The sequence below is a fragment of the Convolutriloba macropyga genome, chromosome 1, assembly GCF_964194025.1.
Source record: "Convolutriloba macropyga chromosome 1, txConMacr16.3, whole genome shotgun sequence".
Taxonomy (NCBI): domain Eukaryota; kingdom Metazoa; phylum Xenacoelomorpha; order Acoela; family Convolutidae; genus Convolutriloba; species Convolutriloba macropyga.
Window position 1 is genome coordinate 88,514,318 of NC_134468.1, and position 19,953 is coordinate 88,534,270.

At 37.7% G+C, this 19,953-nt stretch overlaps 1 protein-coding gene across 1 annotated transcript in view; it reads right to left on the minus strand.

Annotated features, from left to right (window-relative positions):
* The window catches only part of LOC142354085 (protein polybromo-1-like), a 159,754-nt gene that overhangs the window by 18,870 nt on the left and 120,931 nt on the right, over positions 1–19,953 (minus strand). Inside the window, exons 23-24 of the mRNA XM_075406388.1 lie at positions 7,477–7,534; positions 6,867–7,213 (exon numbers count right to left, since the gene is read on the minus strand). Of these exons, the coding sequence (XP_075262503.1) occupies positions 6,867–7,213; positions 7,477–7,534 (405 nt within the window). The remainder of the gene's footprint in view (positions 1–6,866; positions 7,214–7,476; positions 7,535–19,953) is intronic.

A 19,953-nucleotide genomic window follows, 5' to 3' on the forward strand; every position in this document is an offset into this window, starting at 1 on the left:
CCACAACAAACTACAACACACAAGACAACAACGAGACAACAGTAACAGCCAACTCGACAGCGGATAACTCAGCAACCAACGACAACATCAACACTAGAGCAATTGGACAACGGCAAACATCCGTTGACAGAAGTTTACACAACGAACAACCAGAAATTAGCAATTCCACTCAACGTGACAACCTCAACAGCTTTTGGTATGATAGACTAGCTTACTCAAGCAGCCTAAACGACCAGCAGAACAGAGTTACTGGAATGGGGGACACACAAACATTCAATCAGCCAACAGAACAACCACAACAATTGTCAACAACGTTATCACAACCAGTTCCATTCTATACGCCTTATGTGGAAGCTCTTCCAAAGATGGATCTTCCGAAGTTCAACGGTGACCCGAGCAAATGGGCAGATTGGTACAGCCGTTTCAGTTTCATGATTGGAGACACTCAACTCAGTGATGGACAGAAGATCGCCTATCTACAGGGACTTGTAATTGCAAAAGCCAAAACAGCAATTGAAGGATTTGCCTGCAACGGACACCTGTACAAAGATGCAATAAACGAGTTGAAACAGCGGTTTGGGAACCCAAACGCCATCATTAGCAACTTGTTGGAGAAACTCATCAACTACAGGCCACCAACGACATCTCTTCCTTGGACAATTGTAAATTTTTCCACATTCATTAACACCATGACAAGGACACTACAAGAACTCAACTTCGAAGCCGATCTCAACAGCACGACAATCTTGAAGCATGCAACCGACAAACTACCTTACAGCGAAGAATTCCAATGGAATCAGTTTGTTTTACGACGAAGAATTCAGCAGCCGACACTTGCAGACTTCAACCAATGGATTAAAGAAATAGCAGAAGCACATGAACGCTCAACGCATCAAGGACGAAGCAATACTAGTCTCAGCACAAACAGTGATACACATCAACAAAATTTCAACTTAAATGGAAACCGACAATTTCATCAACAACCAACTCATCCAAACAGGGAACAACAGCAGCAACAACAACCAACACAGAACATAACCAACTTTAGCAGCAACAGGAACCAGTACAACCAGAGGAGCACAACACAAATGTTTCAAGCAACAAGAAGAAGCAACCGCAACAGCCAGCCTCTGCCTTGTACCTTCAACGACGGTAATAATCAGTTATTCCATTGCCCAACGTTTAAAGCGAAGACAGCAGACGAAAAACTACAAACGGTTTATCAATTGAACCTTTGCAGAAATTGTTTGGGAGCGAACCATCGAGCCAACAATTGTCCCTCAAACTCTAGTTGCAGGGAGCAAGGATGCGGACAACGACACAACACTAAGAAACACGGTGCCAACAGTAGATACGGACGAGCACTGATCTCAATTGTTCAAACAATTGAACAACTCAAGAGGAAATGGTAACACATTTGCAGTCATCAACAACAAAGATACAACCACAACAAAGGACGCAACAGCAGCAACTAAAACAACGAATCTTCTCTATGTCATGCCAGTTATTTTACATAAAAAAGAGAACAAAGTTCGGACATACGCCTTCATCGACCCAGGAAGCAGCTTGACAATACTTCTCTCGAAGACAGCCGACGAAATACGCCTTCAGAAAGAAACACGTCAACAACTTGTCTTGGAAGGCGCCAACGTAACAGACACAAAAACTTGTTACACAACTTCAACAGAAATTTTAAATTTGGAAGACAATGAACGCTACAATCTTAAACAGATATATGTTGCGGAAAACATCAATTTGCCAAAGCTGAGGGAGCACCCGTGAGACGTTGCCAGAAAGTATGACCACCTTAGACATGTCAATATGCCAACCCTGGATAATCTCCACGTCACAGTATTGATTGGACAGGACAACATTAACCTTATATCACCAGTCAGAGTGGAACAAGGACCATCGTCAGCACCAAGCGCAAGTCTTTTCAAACTTGGTTGGACTATTTCTGGACCTCATACAGTATTGGATGACAGCAAAACACAACATTCAATGCATCATACCGCTTTGCTTTGCAGCAATTGCCTTGAACAAGACAATGACCTCAACGAAGAAGTTTCTCATTGGTGGAAAGCAGAGACAATTCCATTAGAATCCAAAACCAAGTCTAATGATCCAGAAGTCTTGTTGGCCACCAAGATACTTAACCCAACATGCGTGAGACAAACAGATGGACGTTATGAAACGGGACTTCTCTGGAAAGACGACAGCAGTTTACCAGACAACCGGTCACAAGCCTTGACTCATCTGAATCATCTCGTCAACAGACTACAGAAGAAACCTGAACAGTACAAGAAATACAATGAGGGCTTTCAAGCAGACCTGGAAAAAGGCTACATTGCAAAAGTACCCTTCCATCGACAGAAAGATACAGGATGGTACATACCACACTATGATCTTGTCAGCCCAAACAAACCCGACAAGATACGAAGAATCTGCAATGCCAAAGCACCACAAAGCGGAACAAGCCAGCCTCAATGAAACGCTTAGCTGGACCTGACCTCCTCGAAATATACTTGGAATTTTGCTACGATTCAGACAGGGAGCCATCGCCATCCAGGGAGATATCGAAGCGATGTTTATGCAAATCGGAGTACGACAAAAAGACCGACGTTATCTGCGATTCATGTGGAAACAACCAAATAGCCAAGAATTAGAGGTGTACGAATACCAACGACACAACTTTGGAGCCAGGGACTCACCAGCTTGCGCAAATTTTGTTTTGCAACAGACAGCCAAAGACGACATCGAAGATCACCCAAATTCTCTGGAGATAATTCAGCGGACATTCTACATGGATGACATGGTTGCATCTTTCAGCCACACCATCACAGCATTCACTACAGCCAAGGATGTCAAGGATATTCTGAAAAAAGGTAAATTCAACCTGACAAAATGGTGCAGCAACAGCCGTGAGTTTTGTCAGCAGATGCAAGAGGATCTATGCAAGCCAGTGGAGGATCTCTTCAGTAAAGGTTTTCATCAAAGAGTACTTGGAGTTTACTGGAGCTTGGACGAAGACAAACTATTATTTAATGCGAGAGACAGAAAGAACCTAGACAGGAAAACCTGGACTCAACGCAAGTTTCTGTCTTTTGTGTCAAGTTTCTACGATCCTTTTGGAATAATATCTCCATTCCTCATCCGAGCAAAGATTCTACTGCAAGAACTGTGGAAACATGGACGCGAATGGGACAAAGCCATCAGTGGAGACAATGGAAAGGCCATCAAGGATTGGGTAGAGGAAACGGAACTGTTAGGTACGGTAGGGGTAAACAGGTTGGTAGGTGGTACAGGAGTTGGGGACACAATGGAACTTCATGTATTCTGCGACGCATCATTGGAAGCAACAGCAGCAGTAGCATAGATCAAGACAACCAGGAACCAAGAAACCACAACTCGTTTTCTCATGGGAAATACAAGAGTGGCACCCTTACGTCAAACAACAATTCCCAGACTAGAACTGCAAGCAGCACTTTATGCAGCAAGATTGAAGAAAACAATCGAGGACGAAATGGATTTCAAGTTTGACGAAATCTTTTTATGGAGTGACAGCACGACCGTTCTCAATTGGATAAAGAACTTCAAGTTGAAACACAAGATGTACATCGGAAACCGAATTGCCGAAATAAGGGATCTCACAAGCCTTAATCAGTGGAACTACGTCAATACTAAGGACAACTCAGCAGATCAAGGAACGAGAGGACTTAAAGTAACAGAGATGACAGAAAAATCTCTTTGGTTACAGGGACCAGAGTTTCTTCTATCTTCTAACGACAACTGTACAACTAACGATCAACAACATGAAAATGTCTTCTTGAACAGCGCAGAACAGAAGTCTCAGGTAACACGACGACAGCCAATTGACAAGGACTTCATTGATGCCAACAGGTTTAGCCAGTGGTTGAAACTCAGAGCCGTCATCATCAAAATTAAAAACCTACAAAACAAAACGAAAGCACGTGACCAAAAGATCATAGATGCAGAGAAAATTCTCTTCCGTTTATCTCAGCAGCAATCATTCGACGAGGATGTAAATCAACTAACACACAACAGGCCATTTCAGAAACGGAGTAGATTGATTCAGTTGACACCTTCAATAGACGAAGATGGTATCCTTCGATCAAATAGCAGACTAGCCATTGCACCAGTTTCAACAGCAACAAAGAAGCCAATAATCTTAGACGGTAGGAACAGGATCATTCGTCTTTTTCTGGAACTGCAACACAACATCAATGATCATGTTGAAGTTGAACAGCAAACACACATCATTCAGTTGAACTTTTGGGTTCTTCAATGCAAAACAGTAATGAAGAAGATCTCGAAGAGATGCTACGAATGCAGACGACAGAGACAACTCAACAGCCAGCCTCAGATGTCAGATCTTCCGAGCTACCGATTGTCAGTCAAACCTGTAGCCTTCAAGGAAACCGGAGTAGACTTTTTTGGGCCCTTTGAAATCTACAGCCAGATCAACACAGCCATGAAAGTTTATTGTTGCTTGTTCACCTGTCTGACGATACGAGCCGTTCATATCGAAGTAACCAGAAATTTGCAAAAGGAATCATGCATAATGGCATTTCAACGATTCTTCAGCCGACGAGGACTACCGGAAAGAATTCACAGTGACAATGCTTTATATTTCACCAGTACAGCAAAGACCTTCGAGGAAAGCAGCTTCACAACTACAGAGATACAGAAATATGCGGAATCGAAAAGATTGCATGGAAATTTATTCCACCAGGAGCTCCACATTTTGGTGGAACATGGGAATGCCTCATTGGGATGAGCAAACGACTCTTCTTCAATATCGCAGGATCTAGGAAACTCCAGGAAGACAGTTTCTCAACCCTTATTTGCCAAGTCGAAGCTCTACTCAACAGCAGACCTCTAACATCAGTCAGCAGTGACATACGCGATGTGGAGAGCCTGACACCAGGACATTTTTTGACAGGAATGACAACAGGACTGCCTTCAGATACTACAATTAGCAGCAACGACAGAGGAACAGGAAAACTATGGAACAACGTCAACAGTATTATGAACGAGTTTTGGACACGTCTTATAAAGGAATATCTGCCAACACTCAGACAACGTCGAAAATGGCATTCAACAGTAGACGGGATAGAAGTAGGGGACATGGTATGGATACTAGAAAACAACACACCCAGGGGTATTTGGCCGGTAGGTAGGGTACAGAAGGTAAATAAAGGTAAGGATAATGTGGTAAGGTCTTGCCTGGTTAAAACATCAAAAGGGGATTTTGTTAAACCAGCTATTAAACTTAGTTTGATCAGCGACAAATCAACATAAAGGTTATCAATAGTAAATGGAGAACAATAATTTAAGCACAATCTGAAGCAAACTTGATATCAGTTTTGGGATTAGAGTAAAGTGAAAGATGAAATGTTTAAAGTTCAATTCAATGAGTTAGCAATTCAAAGGGACTTTTAGGTATTATTCAGGTACAATTAGGGATTTCAATAAGTAACTCACAGGATACTCAAATTAGCAAAATTTAGCGTACATTAGAAAATACTTTCAAATAGAAAAATTTAGGTAGGTAGGTTTAACAGGAAGACAAATTGTGGATAGACATTAGGTAGGTTTTGGACTTGAAATGCACAAATAATTAGCTTATAGCAAAAGAGCAGAGAGTTAAACTGACAGTATAACAGTATTTTGAATGATTAGATGACACTAAACCGCTTAGGTAAAACCAGACATCAGTGGTAAAAAGTATTACAAAACATTTGGTATTCCGACAAAACTCTAATTAGGGAAAAACAGGTAAAAGGTAGGCAATAGGTACAAGGTAGTGGTAGATTTAGGCACTTAGGGAACACGGGGAGCATCAATTTGTCAACCAGCATCCATCCTTCAACGAGCAGACAAGCAACAACAATATTTCCAGACATCGTTCAGTTTTTTGACATTCGCCAATCAGCCAATACAAAAGTTGATTCAGAACAAATAAATTGTACACAGTCAAACGCAATCAGCACAAAAGCAATTCAACTTACCAGCATACAATTCTTTCTTATAACACTACAAGCAGCACGTTGACAACCAGTACACAGCAACAATCTACAGACAACACCGACGGAAGACATCAGCAGAAATTTCACAACAACAAACACTTCAGCAAGAATTACTTCAGAAGAAGCAACAGCATTTTTTGAACAGCAGTCAACACATTCATCAACAGCAGACATTATCAAAGTCAGGACAGACATACTTGTAGATATGGACGAGTCCATAACTTCAAGATCAGCGTTTTATTGAGGACACAACTCAATACAACATTTCAACATAGTCATCAGCAGATGAAGTAAGAAATACAGTTCAGCTACACAAAAGACACAACAGAGCAAAAGAGAACACGACGAGACGACAAAGAGCAACTTCAAACAGACTTCAACAACAACAAGAGATCGACTGCAAACTTTCTGATTTTTGGTGCCCAAAAATGGGGGCCCAGTGTACCAGGAGAGGCACGTGCTAAAAAACTGTAACTTTGAACACCAAGTCATAATGTTGATTATTTAGATTTAATTCAATGGTTAGGAAATGGATGACTTTTTCACGGTAGCAAAAGAAGATTTGTGAAGCAAATCTCAAGAAAGTTATAACTGTTGAAAAGGAACAACAGTGGGCAAAGGGTAGCCCAGGCATATCGTGCCAAAGTAACTATAACTCAAGGGTCTTTTTTGATACACCACCAACACTGGCGTCAGTGAAGCAAGCTGATTAGTTTGCTTCTCTGACGTCCGGCCGCAGCACCACCAACACTACACATTCAAAATTAACTGAAGGCGGAACACCGCACAAATGTGGATTCAGTCAATGCAACAGACCTTGATTGGCTACACTCAATTGGGGCAACTCCTGTGGTGCATAGGGGTTCTGAACATGCACCACATTCCACATGTGGTTCACATCATGAGTCAAGCTCCTGAAAGCCTGCGGAGTCGGAATAATTCCCCCAACAACCTCAGTTTGACCCCAGGTGGGCATGGAATCATGGCCTGTAGTCGCACCCACAGTGCCTGGAGGAGGGGGCTGAGGGTTCTGCTGGAAGTGACCAAGCATTCCTTTGCTAACAAAGTGTCGGCTGATCTGGGGAGGGTAGATGTATCTGGCCGCGTATTTGAAGTGAGACTCTCGAAGGTGACGCCCAAGGCGATTGGGGTTCGGAAACACTCTGAAATGATTATTTGTTTGAATAAGTGTGATCACCCAATATCACCATATCTGATTACAATATAACACGTCAAGCAAACTAAGAGTTAAAAGCTCTGAGATGTGAATTTATGATATTCTGCCATGCAATCATTTTACACGACTCATCTTCGAAATGCTATGTGGCTGGATTTTCAAATAGCTCTAAATTGCCAAAAATTAATCTCAATTGAAAAGAAACTTTCAGTCATCTTCAATACAAGAAAGCCTTCAGCTGCTACCTACTTTGAGTTCTTTCTTCCTTTGTAACAGGGACCCCATAAGCACTTGTAGAAACCGTTCTCTGAAACAAAATCACTCATGCAAACATTTTTCATGAAATATGTCTTTCTTAAACTAACATAGCCGGCAGATTGCCGGAATAACTGCGAAATAATAGATCTGCGTGCCATATACACTCTAAAAAATGTCTAGGTAAATTTACCTGCAACGTTTGCAGGTAAGCAAAATTGCAGGTAAAATTACCTGTAAAATTACCTGCAAAAAATTGATGCGTGCAATTTACCTAGAATACGTTACCTAGAATTTACCTGCAAACTCAAACAACATAACTATATTAAGTATGAAGCTCTAATTGAAAAAAAAACATCTTAAAAAATCTTATTGAAGTTTACATAATATTCCTCAATGGAAGATTAGAAGGAAACAAAGTCAGTCCGAGCAGAAAACTAGAAAAATTCAGCAAAAACTAAAATGCCCTATATCATCTTTAATCCTTGCTGTCGGTAACTAGTTTTTGGCGTGCTCCTCTTGAACTTTCATTTTGTGTTTACATGGCTAAAACTGACTGTTCAGATAATAAGGGGCGGGAAAGTATTGTTTGAAATTGTGACCATATATCCATTATTTTCCTCTGTATTTTCTCTTGCGGTTCCAAAAAAGACCATTTTGCGATCTTCAAAAAGCTATCCATCGACCCAAAAACATCTCTGTCATAATTGACAACAATGTTAGTAGCTATCGGTAGCCTATCAGACTAAGTGAAGGACCCTCAGATATTGTCCAACGACCACACAACCAAACTTTATATGTTCAATGTCGAGAATCGTTATTCAAAGCAATCTGATTCGCGAAACGCAAAAATAAATGTTTATAAGCACAAAATTAAAAAATAAAACATTCTAAGGAGAAAAATGAGACAGTTTTGGTTCATGAAACCAGTTTTGAGATGAATAGAATGTATTCGCTTAGCAAAACTTTTTCGAAGCAGAAAATTGGTTTTTGGGGTAATTTGGATCATTTAGGTAAAAGTCTAATATCTAATGCGTTAAATAGGGATAACTTGCCTGGTAAACGAAACTAATAATGTGTTTGTGACTCTCGTTGTTTGAACTTGAGATTTGAAAAGGTGTCAAACCACAAAAAACGTTGAAAAATGAAGTCAGTCTGATTGAAATCTACGAACAGTTTTAAATATATTCTATAAAGAGAAGTGCGCATGGTTGCCAGTGGAAGTTGATTTTGGTGATCATCTCATAAACTTGACACTGTACTTCTTCAGCAAAGAAATTATTATAGCCAAAAAAGTGGAAGGAAAATGATGTAGAAAATTCTGACCACATATCCATTATTTTCCTCTGTATTTTCTCTTGCGGTTTCAAAAAAGACCATTTTGCGATCTTCAAAAAGCTATCCGTCGACCCAAAAACTTCTCTGTCATAATTGAAAACAAAGTTAGTAGCTATCGGTAGCCTATCAGACTAAGTGAAGGACCCTCAGATATTGTCCAACGACTCCACAACTAAACTATATATGTTCAATGTCGAGAATCGTTATTCAAAGCAATTTGATTCGCGAAACGCAAAAATAAATGTTTATAAGCACAAAATCAAACAACAAAACGTTCAAATGCGAAACAAGAGACAGTTTTTGGCCTTGAAACATGTTTTGAGATGAATAGAAGGTATCCGCTTAGCAAATCTTTTTCGAAGCAGAAAATTGGTTTTTGGGGTAATTTGGATCATTTAGGTAAAAGTCTAATATCTAATGCGTTAAATAGGGATAACTTGCCACGTAAACGAAACTAATAATGTGTTTGTGACTCTCGTTGTTTGAACTTGAGGTTTGAAAAGGTGTCAAACCACAAAAAACGTTCAAAAATGAAGTCAGTCTGATTGAAATCTACGAACAGTTTTAAATATATTCTATAAAGAGAAGTGCGCATGGTTGCCAGTGGAAGTTGATTTTGGTGATCATCTCATAAACTTGACACTGTACTTCTTCAGCAAAGAAATTATTATAGCCAAAAAAGTGGAAGGAAAATGATGTAGAAAATTCTGACCACATATCCATTATTTTCATCTGTATTTTCTCTTGCGGTTTCAAAAAAGACCATTTTGCGATCTTCAAAAAACTATCCGTCGACCCAAAAACTTCTCTGTCATAATTGACAACAATGTTAGTAGCTATCGGTAGCCTATCAGACTAAGTGAAGGACCCTCAGATATTGTCCAACGACTCCACAACTAAACTATATATGTTCAATGTCGAGAATCGTTATTCAAAGCAATCTGATACGCGAAACGCAAGAATAAATGTTTATAGGCACAAAATCAAACAGCAAAACGTTCAAATGCAAAACAAAAGACAGTTTTGGGCCTCGAAACCAGTTTTGAGATGAATAGAATGTATTCGCTTAGCAAAACTTTTTCGAAGCTGAAAATTGGTTTTTGGGGTAATTTGGATCATTTAGGTAAAAGTCTAATATCTAATGCGTTAAATAGGGATAACTTGCCACGTAAACAAAACTAATAATGTGTTTGTGACTCTCGTTGTTTGAACTTGAGGTTTGAAAAGGTGTCAAACCACAAAAAACGTTGAAAAATGAAGTCAGTCTGATTGAAATCTACGAACAGTTTTAAATATATTCTTTAAAGAGAAGTGCGCATGGTTGCGAGTGGAAGTTGATTTTGGTGATCACATCATAAACTTGACACTGTACTTTTTCAGCAAATAAATTATTATAGCCAAAAAAGTGGAAGGAAATGATGTAGAAAATTCTGACAACAGATCGATTATTTTCCTCTGTATTTTCTCTTGCGGTTTCAAAAAAGACCATTTTGAGATCTTCAAAAAGCAATCCATCGACCCAAAAACTTCTCTGTCATTATTGACAACAATGTTAGTAGCTATCGGTAGCCTATCAGACTAAGTGAAGGACCCTCAGATATTGTCCAACGACCCCACAACCAAACTTTATATGTTCAATGTCGAGAATCGTTATTCAAAGCAATCTGATTCGCGAAACGCAAAAATAAATGTTTATAAGCACAAAATCAAACAGCAAAACGTTCAAATGCGAAACAAGAGACAGTTTTTGGCCTTGAAACAAGTTTTGAGATGAATAGAATGTATTCGCTTAGCAAAACTTTTTCGAAGCAGAAAATTGGTTTTTGGGGTAATTTGGATCATTTAGGTAAAAGTCTAAAATCTAATGCGTTAAATAGGGATAACTTGCCACGTAAACAAAACTAATAATGTGTTTGTGACTCTCGTTGTTTGAACTTGAGGTTTGAAAAGGTGTCAAACCACAAAAAACGTTGAAAAATGAAGTCAGTCTGATTGAAATCTACGAACAGTTTTAAATATATTCTATAAAGAGAAGTGCGCATGGTTGCCAGTGGAAGTTGATTTTGGTGACCATCTCGTAAACTTGACACTGTACTTTTTCAGCAAAGAAATTATTATCGCCAAAAAGTGGAAGGAAAATGATGTAGAAAATTCTGACCACAGATCCACAATTTTCCTCTGTAATTTCTCTTGCGGTTTCAAAAAAGACCATTTTGCGATCTTCAAAAAGCAATCCGTCGACCTAAACACTTCTCTGTCATAATTGACAACAATGTTAGTAGCTATCGGCAGCCTATCAGACTAAGTGAAGGACCCTCAGATATTGTCCAACGACTCCACAACCAAACTTTATATGTTCAATGTCGAGAATCGTTATTCAAAGCAATCTGATTCGCGAAACGCAAAAATAAATCTTTGTAAGCACAAAATCAAACAGCAAAACGTTCAAATGCGAAACAAGAGACTGTTTTGGGCCATGAAACCAGTTTTGAGATGAATAGAATGTATTCGCTTAGCAAAACTTTTTCGAAGCAGAAAATTGGTTTTTGGGGTAATTTGGATCATTTAGGTAAAAGTCTACTCTCTAATGCGTTAAATAGGGATAACTTGGCACGTACACAAAACTAATAATGTGTTTGTGACTCTCGTTGTTTGAACTTGAGGTTTGAAAAGGTGTCAAACCACAAAAAACGTTGAAAAATGAAGTCAGTCTGATTGAAATCTACGAACAGTTTTAAAAAAATTTTATAAAGAGTAGTGCGCATGGTTGCCAGTGGAAGTTAATTTTGGTGATCATCTCATAAACTTGACACTGTACTTTTTCAGCAAAGATATTATTATCGCCAAAAAAGTGGAAGGAAAATGATGTAGAAAATTCTGACCACAGATCCACTATTTTCCTCTGTAATTTCTCTTGCGGTTTCAAAAAGCAATCCGTCGACCTAAAAACTTCTCTGTCATAATTGACAACAATGTTAGTAGCTATCGGTAGCCTATCAGACTAAGTGAAGGACCCTCAGATATTGTCCAACGACTCCACAACCAAACTTTATATGTTCAATGTCGAGATTCGTTATTCAAAGCAATCTAATTCGCGAAACGCAAAAATAAATGTTTATAAGCACAAAATTAAACAGCAAAACGTTCAAATGCGAAACAAGAGACAGTTTTGGGCCATGAAACCAGTTTTGAGATGAATAGAATGTATTCGCTTAGCAAAAAGCAGAAAATTGGTTTTTGGGGTAATTTGGATCATTTAGGTAAAAGTCTACTCTCTAATGCGTTAAATAGGGATAACTTGGCACGTACGAAAAACTAATAATGTGTTTGTGACTCTCATTGTTTGAACTTGAGGTTTGAAAAGGTGTCAAACCACAAAAAACGTTGAAAAATGAAGTCAGTCTGATTGAAATCTACGAACAGTTTTAAATATATTCTATAAAGAGAAGTGCGCATGGTTGCGAGTGGAAGTTGATTTTGGTGATCATCTCATAAACTTGACACTGTACTTTTTCAGCAAAGAATTTATTATAGCCAAAAAAGTGGAAGGAAATGATGTAGAAAATTCTGACCACACATCCACTATTTTCCTCTGTAATTTCTCTTGCGGTTTCAAAAAAGACCATTTGCGATCTTCAAAAAGCAACCCGTCGACCCAAAAACTTCTCTGTCATAATTGACAACAATGTTAGTAGCTATTGGTAGCCTATCAGACTAAGTGAAGGACCCTCAGATATTGTCCAACGACTCCACAACCAAACTTTATATGTTCAATGTCGAGAATCGTTATTCAAAGCAATCTTATTCTCGAAACGCGAAAATAAATGTTTATAAGCACAAAATCAAACAGCAAAACGTTCAAATGCAAAACAAGAGACAGTTTTGGGCCATGAAACCAGTTTTGAGATGAATAGAATGTATTCGCTTAGCAAAACTTTTTCGAAGCAGAAAATTGGTTTTTGGGGTAATTTGGATCATTTAGGTAAAAGTCTACTATCTAATGCGTTAAATAGGGATAACTTGGCACGTACACAAAATTAAAAATGTGTTTCTGACTCTTGTTGTTTGAACTTGAGGTTTGAAAAGGTGTCAAACCACAAAAAACGTTGAAAAATGAAGTCAGTCTGATTGAAATCTACGAACAGTTTTAAATATATTCTATAAAGAGAAGTGCGCATGGTTGCGAGTGGAAGTTGATTTTGGTGATCATCTCATAAACCTGACACTGTACTTTTTCAGCAAAGAAATTATTATAGCCAAAAAAGTGGAAGGAAATGATGTAGAAAACTCTGACCACATATCCATTATTTTCCTCTGTATTTTCTCTTGCGGTTTCAAAAAAGACCATTTTGCGATCTTCAAGAAGCAATCCGTCGACCCAAAAACTTCTCTGTCATAATTGACAACAATGTTAGTAGCTATCGGTAGCCTATCAGACTAAGTGAAGGACCCTCAGATTTTGTCCAACGACTCCACAACCAAACTTTATATGTTCAATGTCGAGAATCGTTATTCAAAGCAATCTGATTCGCGAAACGCAAAAATAAATGTTTATAAGCACAAAATTAAAAAATAAAACATTCTAAGGAGAAAAATGAGACAGTTTTGGTTCATGAAACCAGTTTTGAGATGAATAGAATGTATTCGCTTAGCAAAACTTTTTCGAAGCAGAAAATTGGTTTTTGGGGTAATTTGGATCATTTAGGTAAAAGTCTACTCTCTAATGCGTTAAATAGGGATAACTTGGCACGTACACAAAACTAATAATGTGTTTGTGACTCTCGTTGTTTGAACTTGAGGTTTGAAACGGTGTCAAACCACAAAAAACGTTGAAAAATGAAGTCAGTCTGATTGAAATCTACGAACAGTTTTAAAAAAATTTTATAAAGAGTAGTGCGCATGGTTGCCAGTGGAAGTTGATTTTGGTGATCATCTCATAAAGTTGACACTGTACTTTTTAAGCAAAGATATTATTGTCGCCAAAAAGTGGAAGGAAAATGGTGTAGAAAATTCTGACCACAGATCCACAATTTTCCTCTGTAATTTCTCTTGCGGTTTCAAAAAAGACCATTTTGCGATCTTCAAAAAGCAATCCGTCGACCTAAACACTTCTCTGTCATAATTGACAACAATGTTAGTAGCTATCGGCAGCCTATCAGACTAAGTGAAGGACCCTCAGATATTGTCCAACGACTCCACAACCAAACTTTATATGTTCAATGTCGAGAATCGTTATTCAAAGCAATCTGATTCGCGAAACGCAAAAATAAATCTTTATAAGCACAAAATCAAACAGCAAAACGTTCAAATGCGAAACAAGAGACTGTTTTGGGCCATGAAACCAGTTTTGAGATGAATAGAATGTATTCGCTTAGCAAAACTTTTTCGAAGCAGAAAATTGGTTTTTGGGGTAATTTGGATCATTTAGGTAAAAGTCTACTCTCTAATGCGTTAAATAGGGATAACTTGGCACGTTCACAAAACTAATAATGTGTTTGTGACTCTCGTTGTTTGAACTTGAGGTTTGAAAAGGTGTCAAACCACAAAAAACATTGAAAAATGAAGTCAGTCTGATTGAAATCTACGAACAGTTTTAAAAAAATTTTTATAAAGAGTAGTGCGCATGGTTGCCAGTGGAAGTTGATTTTGGTGATCATCTCATAAACTTGACACTGTACTTTTTCAGCAAAGATATTATTATCGCCAAAAAGTGGAAGGAAAATGATGTAGAAAATTCTGACCACAGATCCACTATTTTCCTCTGTAATTTCTCTTGCGGTTTCAAAAAAGACCATTTTGCGATCTTCAAAAAGCAATCCGTCGACCTAAAAACTTCTCTGTCATAATTGACAACAATGTTAGTAGCTATCGGTAGCCTATCAGACTAAGTGAAGGACCCTCAGATATTGTCCAACGACTCCACAACCAAACTTTATATGTTCAATGTCGAGATTCGTTATTCAAAGCAATCTGATTCGCGAAACGCAAAAATAAATGTTTATAAGCACAAAATTAAACAGCAAAACGTTCAAATGCGAAACAAGAGACAGTTTTGGGCCATGAAACCAGTTTTGAGATGAATAGAATGTATTCGCTTAGCAAAAAGCAGAAAATTGGTTTTTGGGGTAATTTGGATCATTTAGGTAAAAGTCTACTCTCTAATGCGTTAAATAGGGATAACTTGGCACGTACGAAAAACTAATAATGTGTTTGTGACTCTCATTGTTTGAACTTGAGGTTTGAAAAGGTGTCAAACCACAAAAAACGTTGAAAAATGAAGTCAGTCTGATTGAAATCTACGAACAGTTTGAAATATATTCTATAAAGAGAAGTGCGCATGGTTGCGAGTGGAAGTTGATTTTGGTGATCATCTCATAAACTTGACACTGTACTTTTTCAGCAAAGAATTTATTTTAGCCAAAAAAGTGGAAGGAAATGATGTAGAAAATTCTGACCACACATCCACTATTTTCCTCTGTAATTTCTCTTGCGGTTTCAAAAAAGACCATTTGCGATCTTCAAAAAGCAACCCGTCGACCCAAAAACTTCTCTGTCATAATTGACAACAATGTTAGTAGCTATTGGTAGCCTATCAGACTAAGTGAAGGACCCTCAGATATTGTCCAACGACTCCACAACCAAACTTTATATGTTCAATGTCGAGAATCGTTATTCAAAGCAATCTTATTCTCGAAACGCGAAAATAAATGTTTATAAGCACAAAATCAAACAGCAAAACGTTCAAATGCAAAACAAGAGACAGTTTTGGGCCATGAAACCAGTTTTGAGATGAATAGAATGTATTCGCTTAGCAAAACTTTTTCGAAGCAGAAAATTGGTTTTTGGGGTAATTTGGATCATTTAGGTAAAAGTCTACTATCTAATGCGTTAAATAGGGATAACTTGGCACGTACACAAAATTAAAAATGTGTTTCTGACTCTTGTTGTTTGAACTTGAGGTTTGAAAAGGTGTCAAACCACAAAAAACGTTGAAAAATGAAGTCAGTCTGATTGAAATCTACGAACAGTTTTAAATATATTCTATAAAGAGAAGTGCGCATGGTTGCGAGTGGAAGTTGATTTTGGTGATCATCTCATAAACCTGACACTGTACTTTTTCAGCAAAGAAATTATTATAGCCAAAAAAGTGGAAGGAAATGATGTAGAAAACTCTGACCACATATCCATTATTTTCCTCTGTATTTTCTCTTGCGGTTTCAAAAAAGACCATTTTGCGATCTTCAAGAAGCAATCCTTCGACCCAAAAACTTCTCTGTCATAACTGACAACAATGTTAGTAGCTATCGGTAGCCTATCAGACTAAGTGAAGGACCCTCAGATTTTGTCCAACGACTCCACAACCAAACTTTATATGTTCAATGTCGAGAATCGTTATTCAAAGCAATCTGATTCGCGAAACGCAAAAATAAATGTTTATAAGCACAAAATTAAAAAAATAAAACATTCTAAGGAGAAAAATGAGACAGTTTTGGTTCATGAAACCAGTTTTGAGATGAATAGAATGTATTCGCTTAGCAAAACTTTTTCGAAGCAGAAAATTGTTTTTCGGGGTAATTTGGATCATTTAGGTAGAAGTCTACTCTCTAAAGCGTTAAATAGGGATAACTTGGCACGTACTCAAAATTAATAATGTGTTTGTGACTCTTGTTGTTTGAACTTGAGGTTTGAAAAGGTGTCAAACCACAAAAAACGTTGAAAAATGAAGTCAGTCTGATTGAAATCTACGAACAGTTTTAAATATATTCTATAAAGAGCAGTGCGCCTGGTTGCGAGTGGAAGTTGATTTTGGTGATCATATCATAAACTTGACACTGTACTCCTTCAGCAAAGAAATTATTATAGCCAAAAAAGTGGAAGGAAAATGATGTAGAAAATTCTGACCACAGATCCATTTTTTTCCTCTGTATTTTCTCTTGCGGTTTCAAAAAAGGGCATTTTGCGATCTTCAAAAAGCTATCCATCGACCCAAAAACATCTCTGTCATAATTGAGAAGAATGTTAGTAGCTATCGGTAACCTATCAGACTAAGTGAAGGACCATCAGATATTGTCCAACGACTCCACAACCAAACTTTATATGTTCAATGTCGAGAATCGTTATTCAAAGCGATCTGATTCGCGAAACGCAAAAATAAATGTTTTTAAGCACAAAATCAATAAACAAAACATTCAAAGGAGAAAAATGAGACGGTTTTGGTCCATGAAACCAGTTTTGAGACGAATAGAATGTATTCGATTAGCAAAAATTTTTCGAAGCAGAAAATAGGTTTTTGGGGTAATTTGGATCATTTACGTAAAAGTCTACCCTCTAATGAGTTAAATAGGGATACCGTGCCACGTTTACATAACTACTAATGCATTTAAGGCAACTGATGGATGAACGCGAGGTTCGAAAAAAAATCAAACCATAAAAAACATTAAGAACTTAAGTCAGTCTGATTAAAAATTCATAACAATTTCAATCAAAATCTACAAATAGAACTCTGAAAGGTCGTCATTGGTGATTATTCAATGTTATGCACTTTTTGGCATTGTGTTTAACTGGCCAAAGTCATTTTGTTAATCGAAAGAAAGATAGGAAGGTGGCGAAGAAGTTTTTGTTCACAGAATAAATTTTTTCCTATGTGTTTTCTCTTGCAGTTTTGAAAAACGCTCTCATATGAGAAAGAACAATCAAAAAGCTCTCAAATGACTTAATATCAACGGACTCAGAATTGCAAAAATTTCTATTTGCAGTAGTAAGTTTTTGGACTAATTGAAAGACCATCCGAACAACCCCAAAACTAATTTTTTTTATGTTCTATGCCGAGAAAAGTATATCGAAGCAACAACAACAATGAACTACAACAGGCTAAAACAGAAATTGCGGGCAAATGATTAAAAAATGAGTTTCCAGATCACGAGAACTACCTTTCTGGGCAATTAAGTACAAGTAGGAGGGCACTATAATTTACTCTGGTTAGCAAAACTTTTCGAAACAGAAAATTTTTTTGTGAAAAATTATGTAATTCAGATACAACACTAGTTCAGGCTGTGTTAATAGAGATACCATGTCATCTGCCAGGAGTTAATAAAATCCTTGGTGTACTCGTTGAGAAATCTAGAGATTTAAAAAAAAACAAGCAGAAAAAATCTGAACGATGAAACAATTCTGTATAGATTAATTAAAACAAAATTTTAAAAAATACATCAATGAAAGAATGCATTTCATTTGTTGGCGTTCACTTTTAGAGCTTTCGGCTCTATCTTCTTTTGTATAATTGTATCATCATTTGTCTCATTAGTGTTTCAAGTTGTTTTTGCAAGAATTTGCGAAAAAAATTGGTTTCTCAGGCACCCAAAAAATGAGGTGTTGCTCAAATGTTCGATCAATTCTTCAAAACTACTGAACCAAATTGAACAATCATGAGTTCGTAGTGTTGGCCACTAAATGTGGTTGCTTCTTCTAGTGAGTGGTTTCTATAACCGCGACAGTAAAAAATTTATTCAAGGTCAACTTTCAAAAAAAAGTTGAAATTTTAGTTCATGTTGGTATCTCACAAAATTCTGTACCCAAAATAACAAAGTAAACCTACCTATATGAGTTTTTTAGGTTCGTCTGATAATGAAAAGTATCCCAGTTACCAATTTTGTATGGTTTTGTGGAGTTTAATGGGCTATTTTTTCTCTGTAAAGGGCCGAACCACGGAAAAACAAATATTTTCTGAAATTTAAGTGTTGAGTGGTGTTTTTTGTAATTGAACACGTTTTCCGGCTGGCTTTTTGTGTTTTCTGGCCAATATTTATGATCGAGAAGCCAATTGTGTCAATTAATGGGGTCAACTCAACAATTTTTCATTTTTCACGATTTCATCAAATTTCTGTGGATGTTGTTTTATGTCAAAACACACAAAACATCATAACCTTCATGGTGAGGTGGGAAATTTTTTCCCACCTCATCATGAAGGTTTGCCGTGACCTAGAACGTGGAAGTGGACCAGAATTACACCCACAAATACGCCGGGAACGCTGTTTCACGTTGTTTTACGTCGGTTCCGGAGATCTTGGGCTTCGATTTTAGCCCAAAAAATGGGATACAGAACAGTATTTTGTTAATATCTGCTAAAGTACAGGACCAAATTAAACGGGAGTGGTCGCATTTTGTTAGCACTGAACCCCTCTTGCTTGCAGTATTTGGTTGGTTTCCCAAATCGGCCTAATCAAAAAGTTATTAATGTTCAAAGTTGAAATAGGCCGAATTTTCGGGCTATTCTGGGTGACCCAAATTTCGGTACAACAAAGCAGGCGATTTACCCAACAAATGTTAGTGTTTTAGAATCCTCAGTTAGTGGGGAGTATCCCCATATATATTTTCCATATCATTTTACGGAATTGAGACAGTCAATTTTAGCTCTGCAGTCAGGTCACCTCTCTTTTTGGTCATTTGGTACGGTACCTTGTTTTTGCTATAACTCCTTGAAGAATGCACCGATTGGGCTCATTTTTTAATATGATGCGTATCTCAAGCCGTGCTACAAACTGTAGTAAGGGCGTTTATTTTTGTTCAGCCGTTTTCGAGAAATTGGCCAGTAAACTTGCCCTCGTTTTAGCCCCAGAAGAGGTTGACACCAGCGGTTGACACCGTTTTGTCACCTTGAAGTTTTGAACTGTGTTTTGGAAAATTAGTGTTTTGAATAGCCCGTTTCACGCAGATTCCGAATATGTATACTTTATATATCATTTTCTGTGGTTTAGGTGTTCAATTTTAGCTCTGGAGGTGGTGTATCTCTCCTCCATGGTCATTTGGTACGGTACCTTCTTTTTGCTATAACTCCTCGAAGAATGAACCGATTGGGTTCATTTTTTAATATGATGCGTATCTCGAGCCGTGCTACAAACTGTACTAAGGGCGTTTGTTTTTGTTCAGCCGTTTTCGAGAAATTGGCCAGGGAACTTGGCCTCGATTTTAGCCCCAGAAGCGGTTGACACCACCTTGACACCACCTTTAAGCTCTGTCACAAATCGATTTAAAGCTTGTTTATTGGTTCTTTAGCTTCCTTATATTATGACCAAGCTTTCTAGCTATTATGTGTAATTTATTTGACACATTTTCATGTCAAATTTTAGCTCTGAA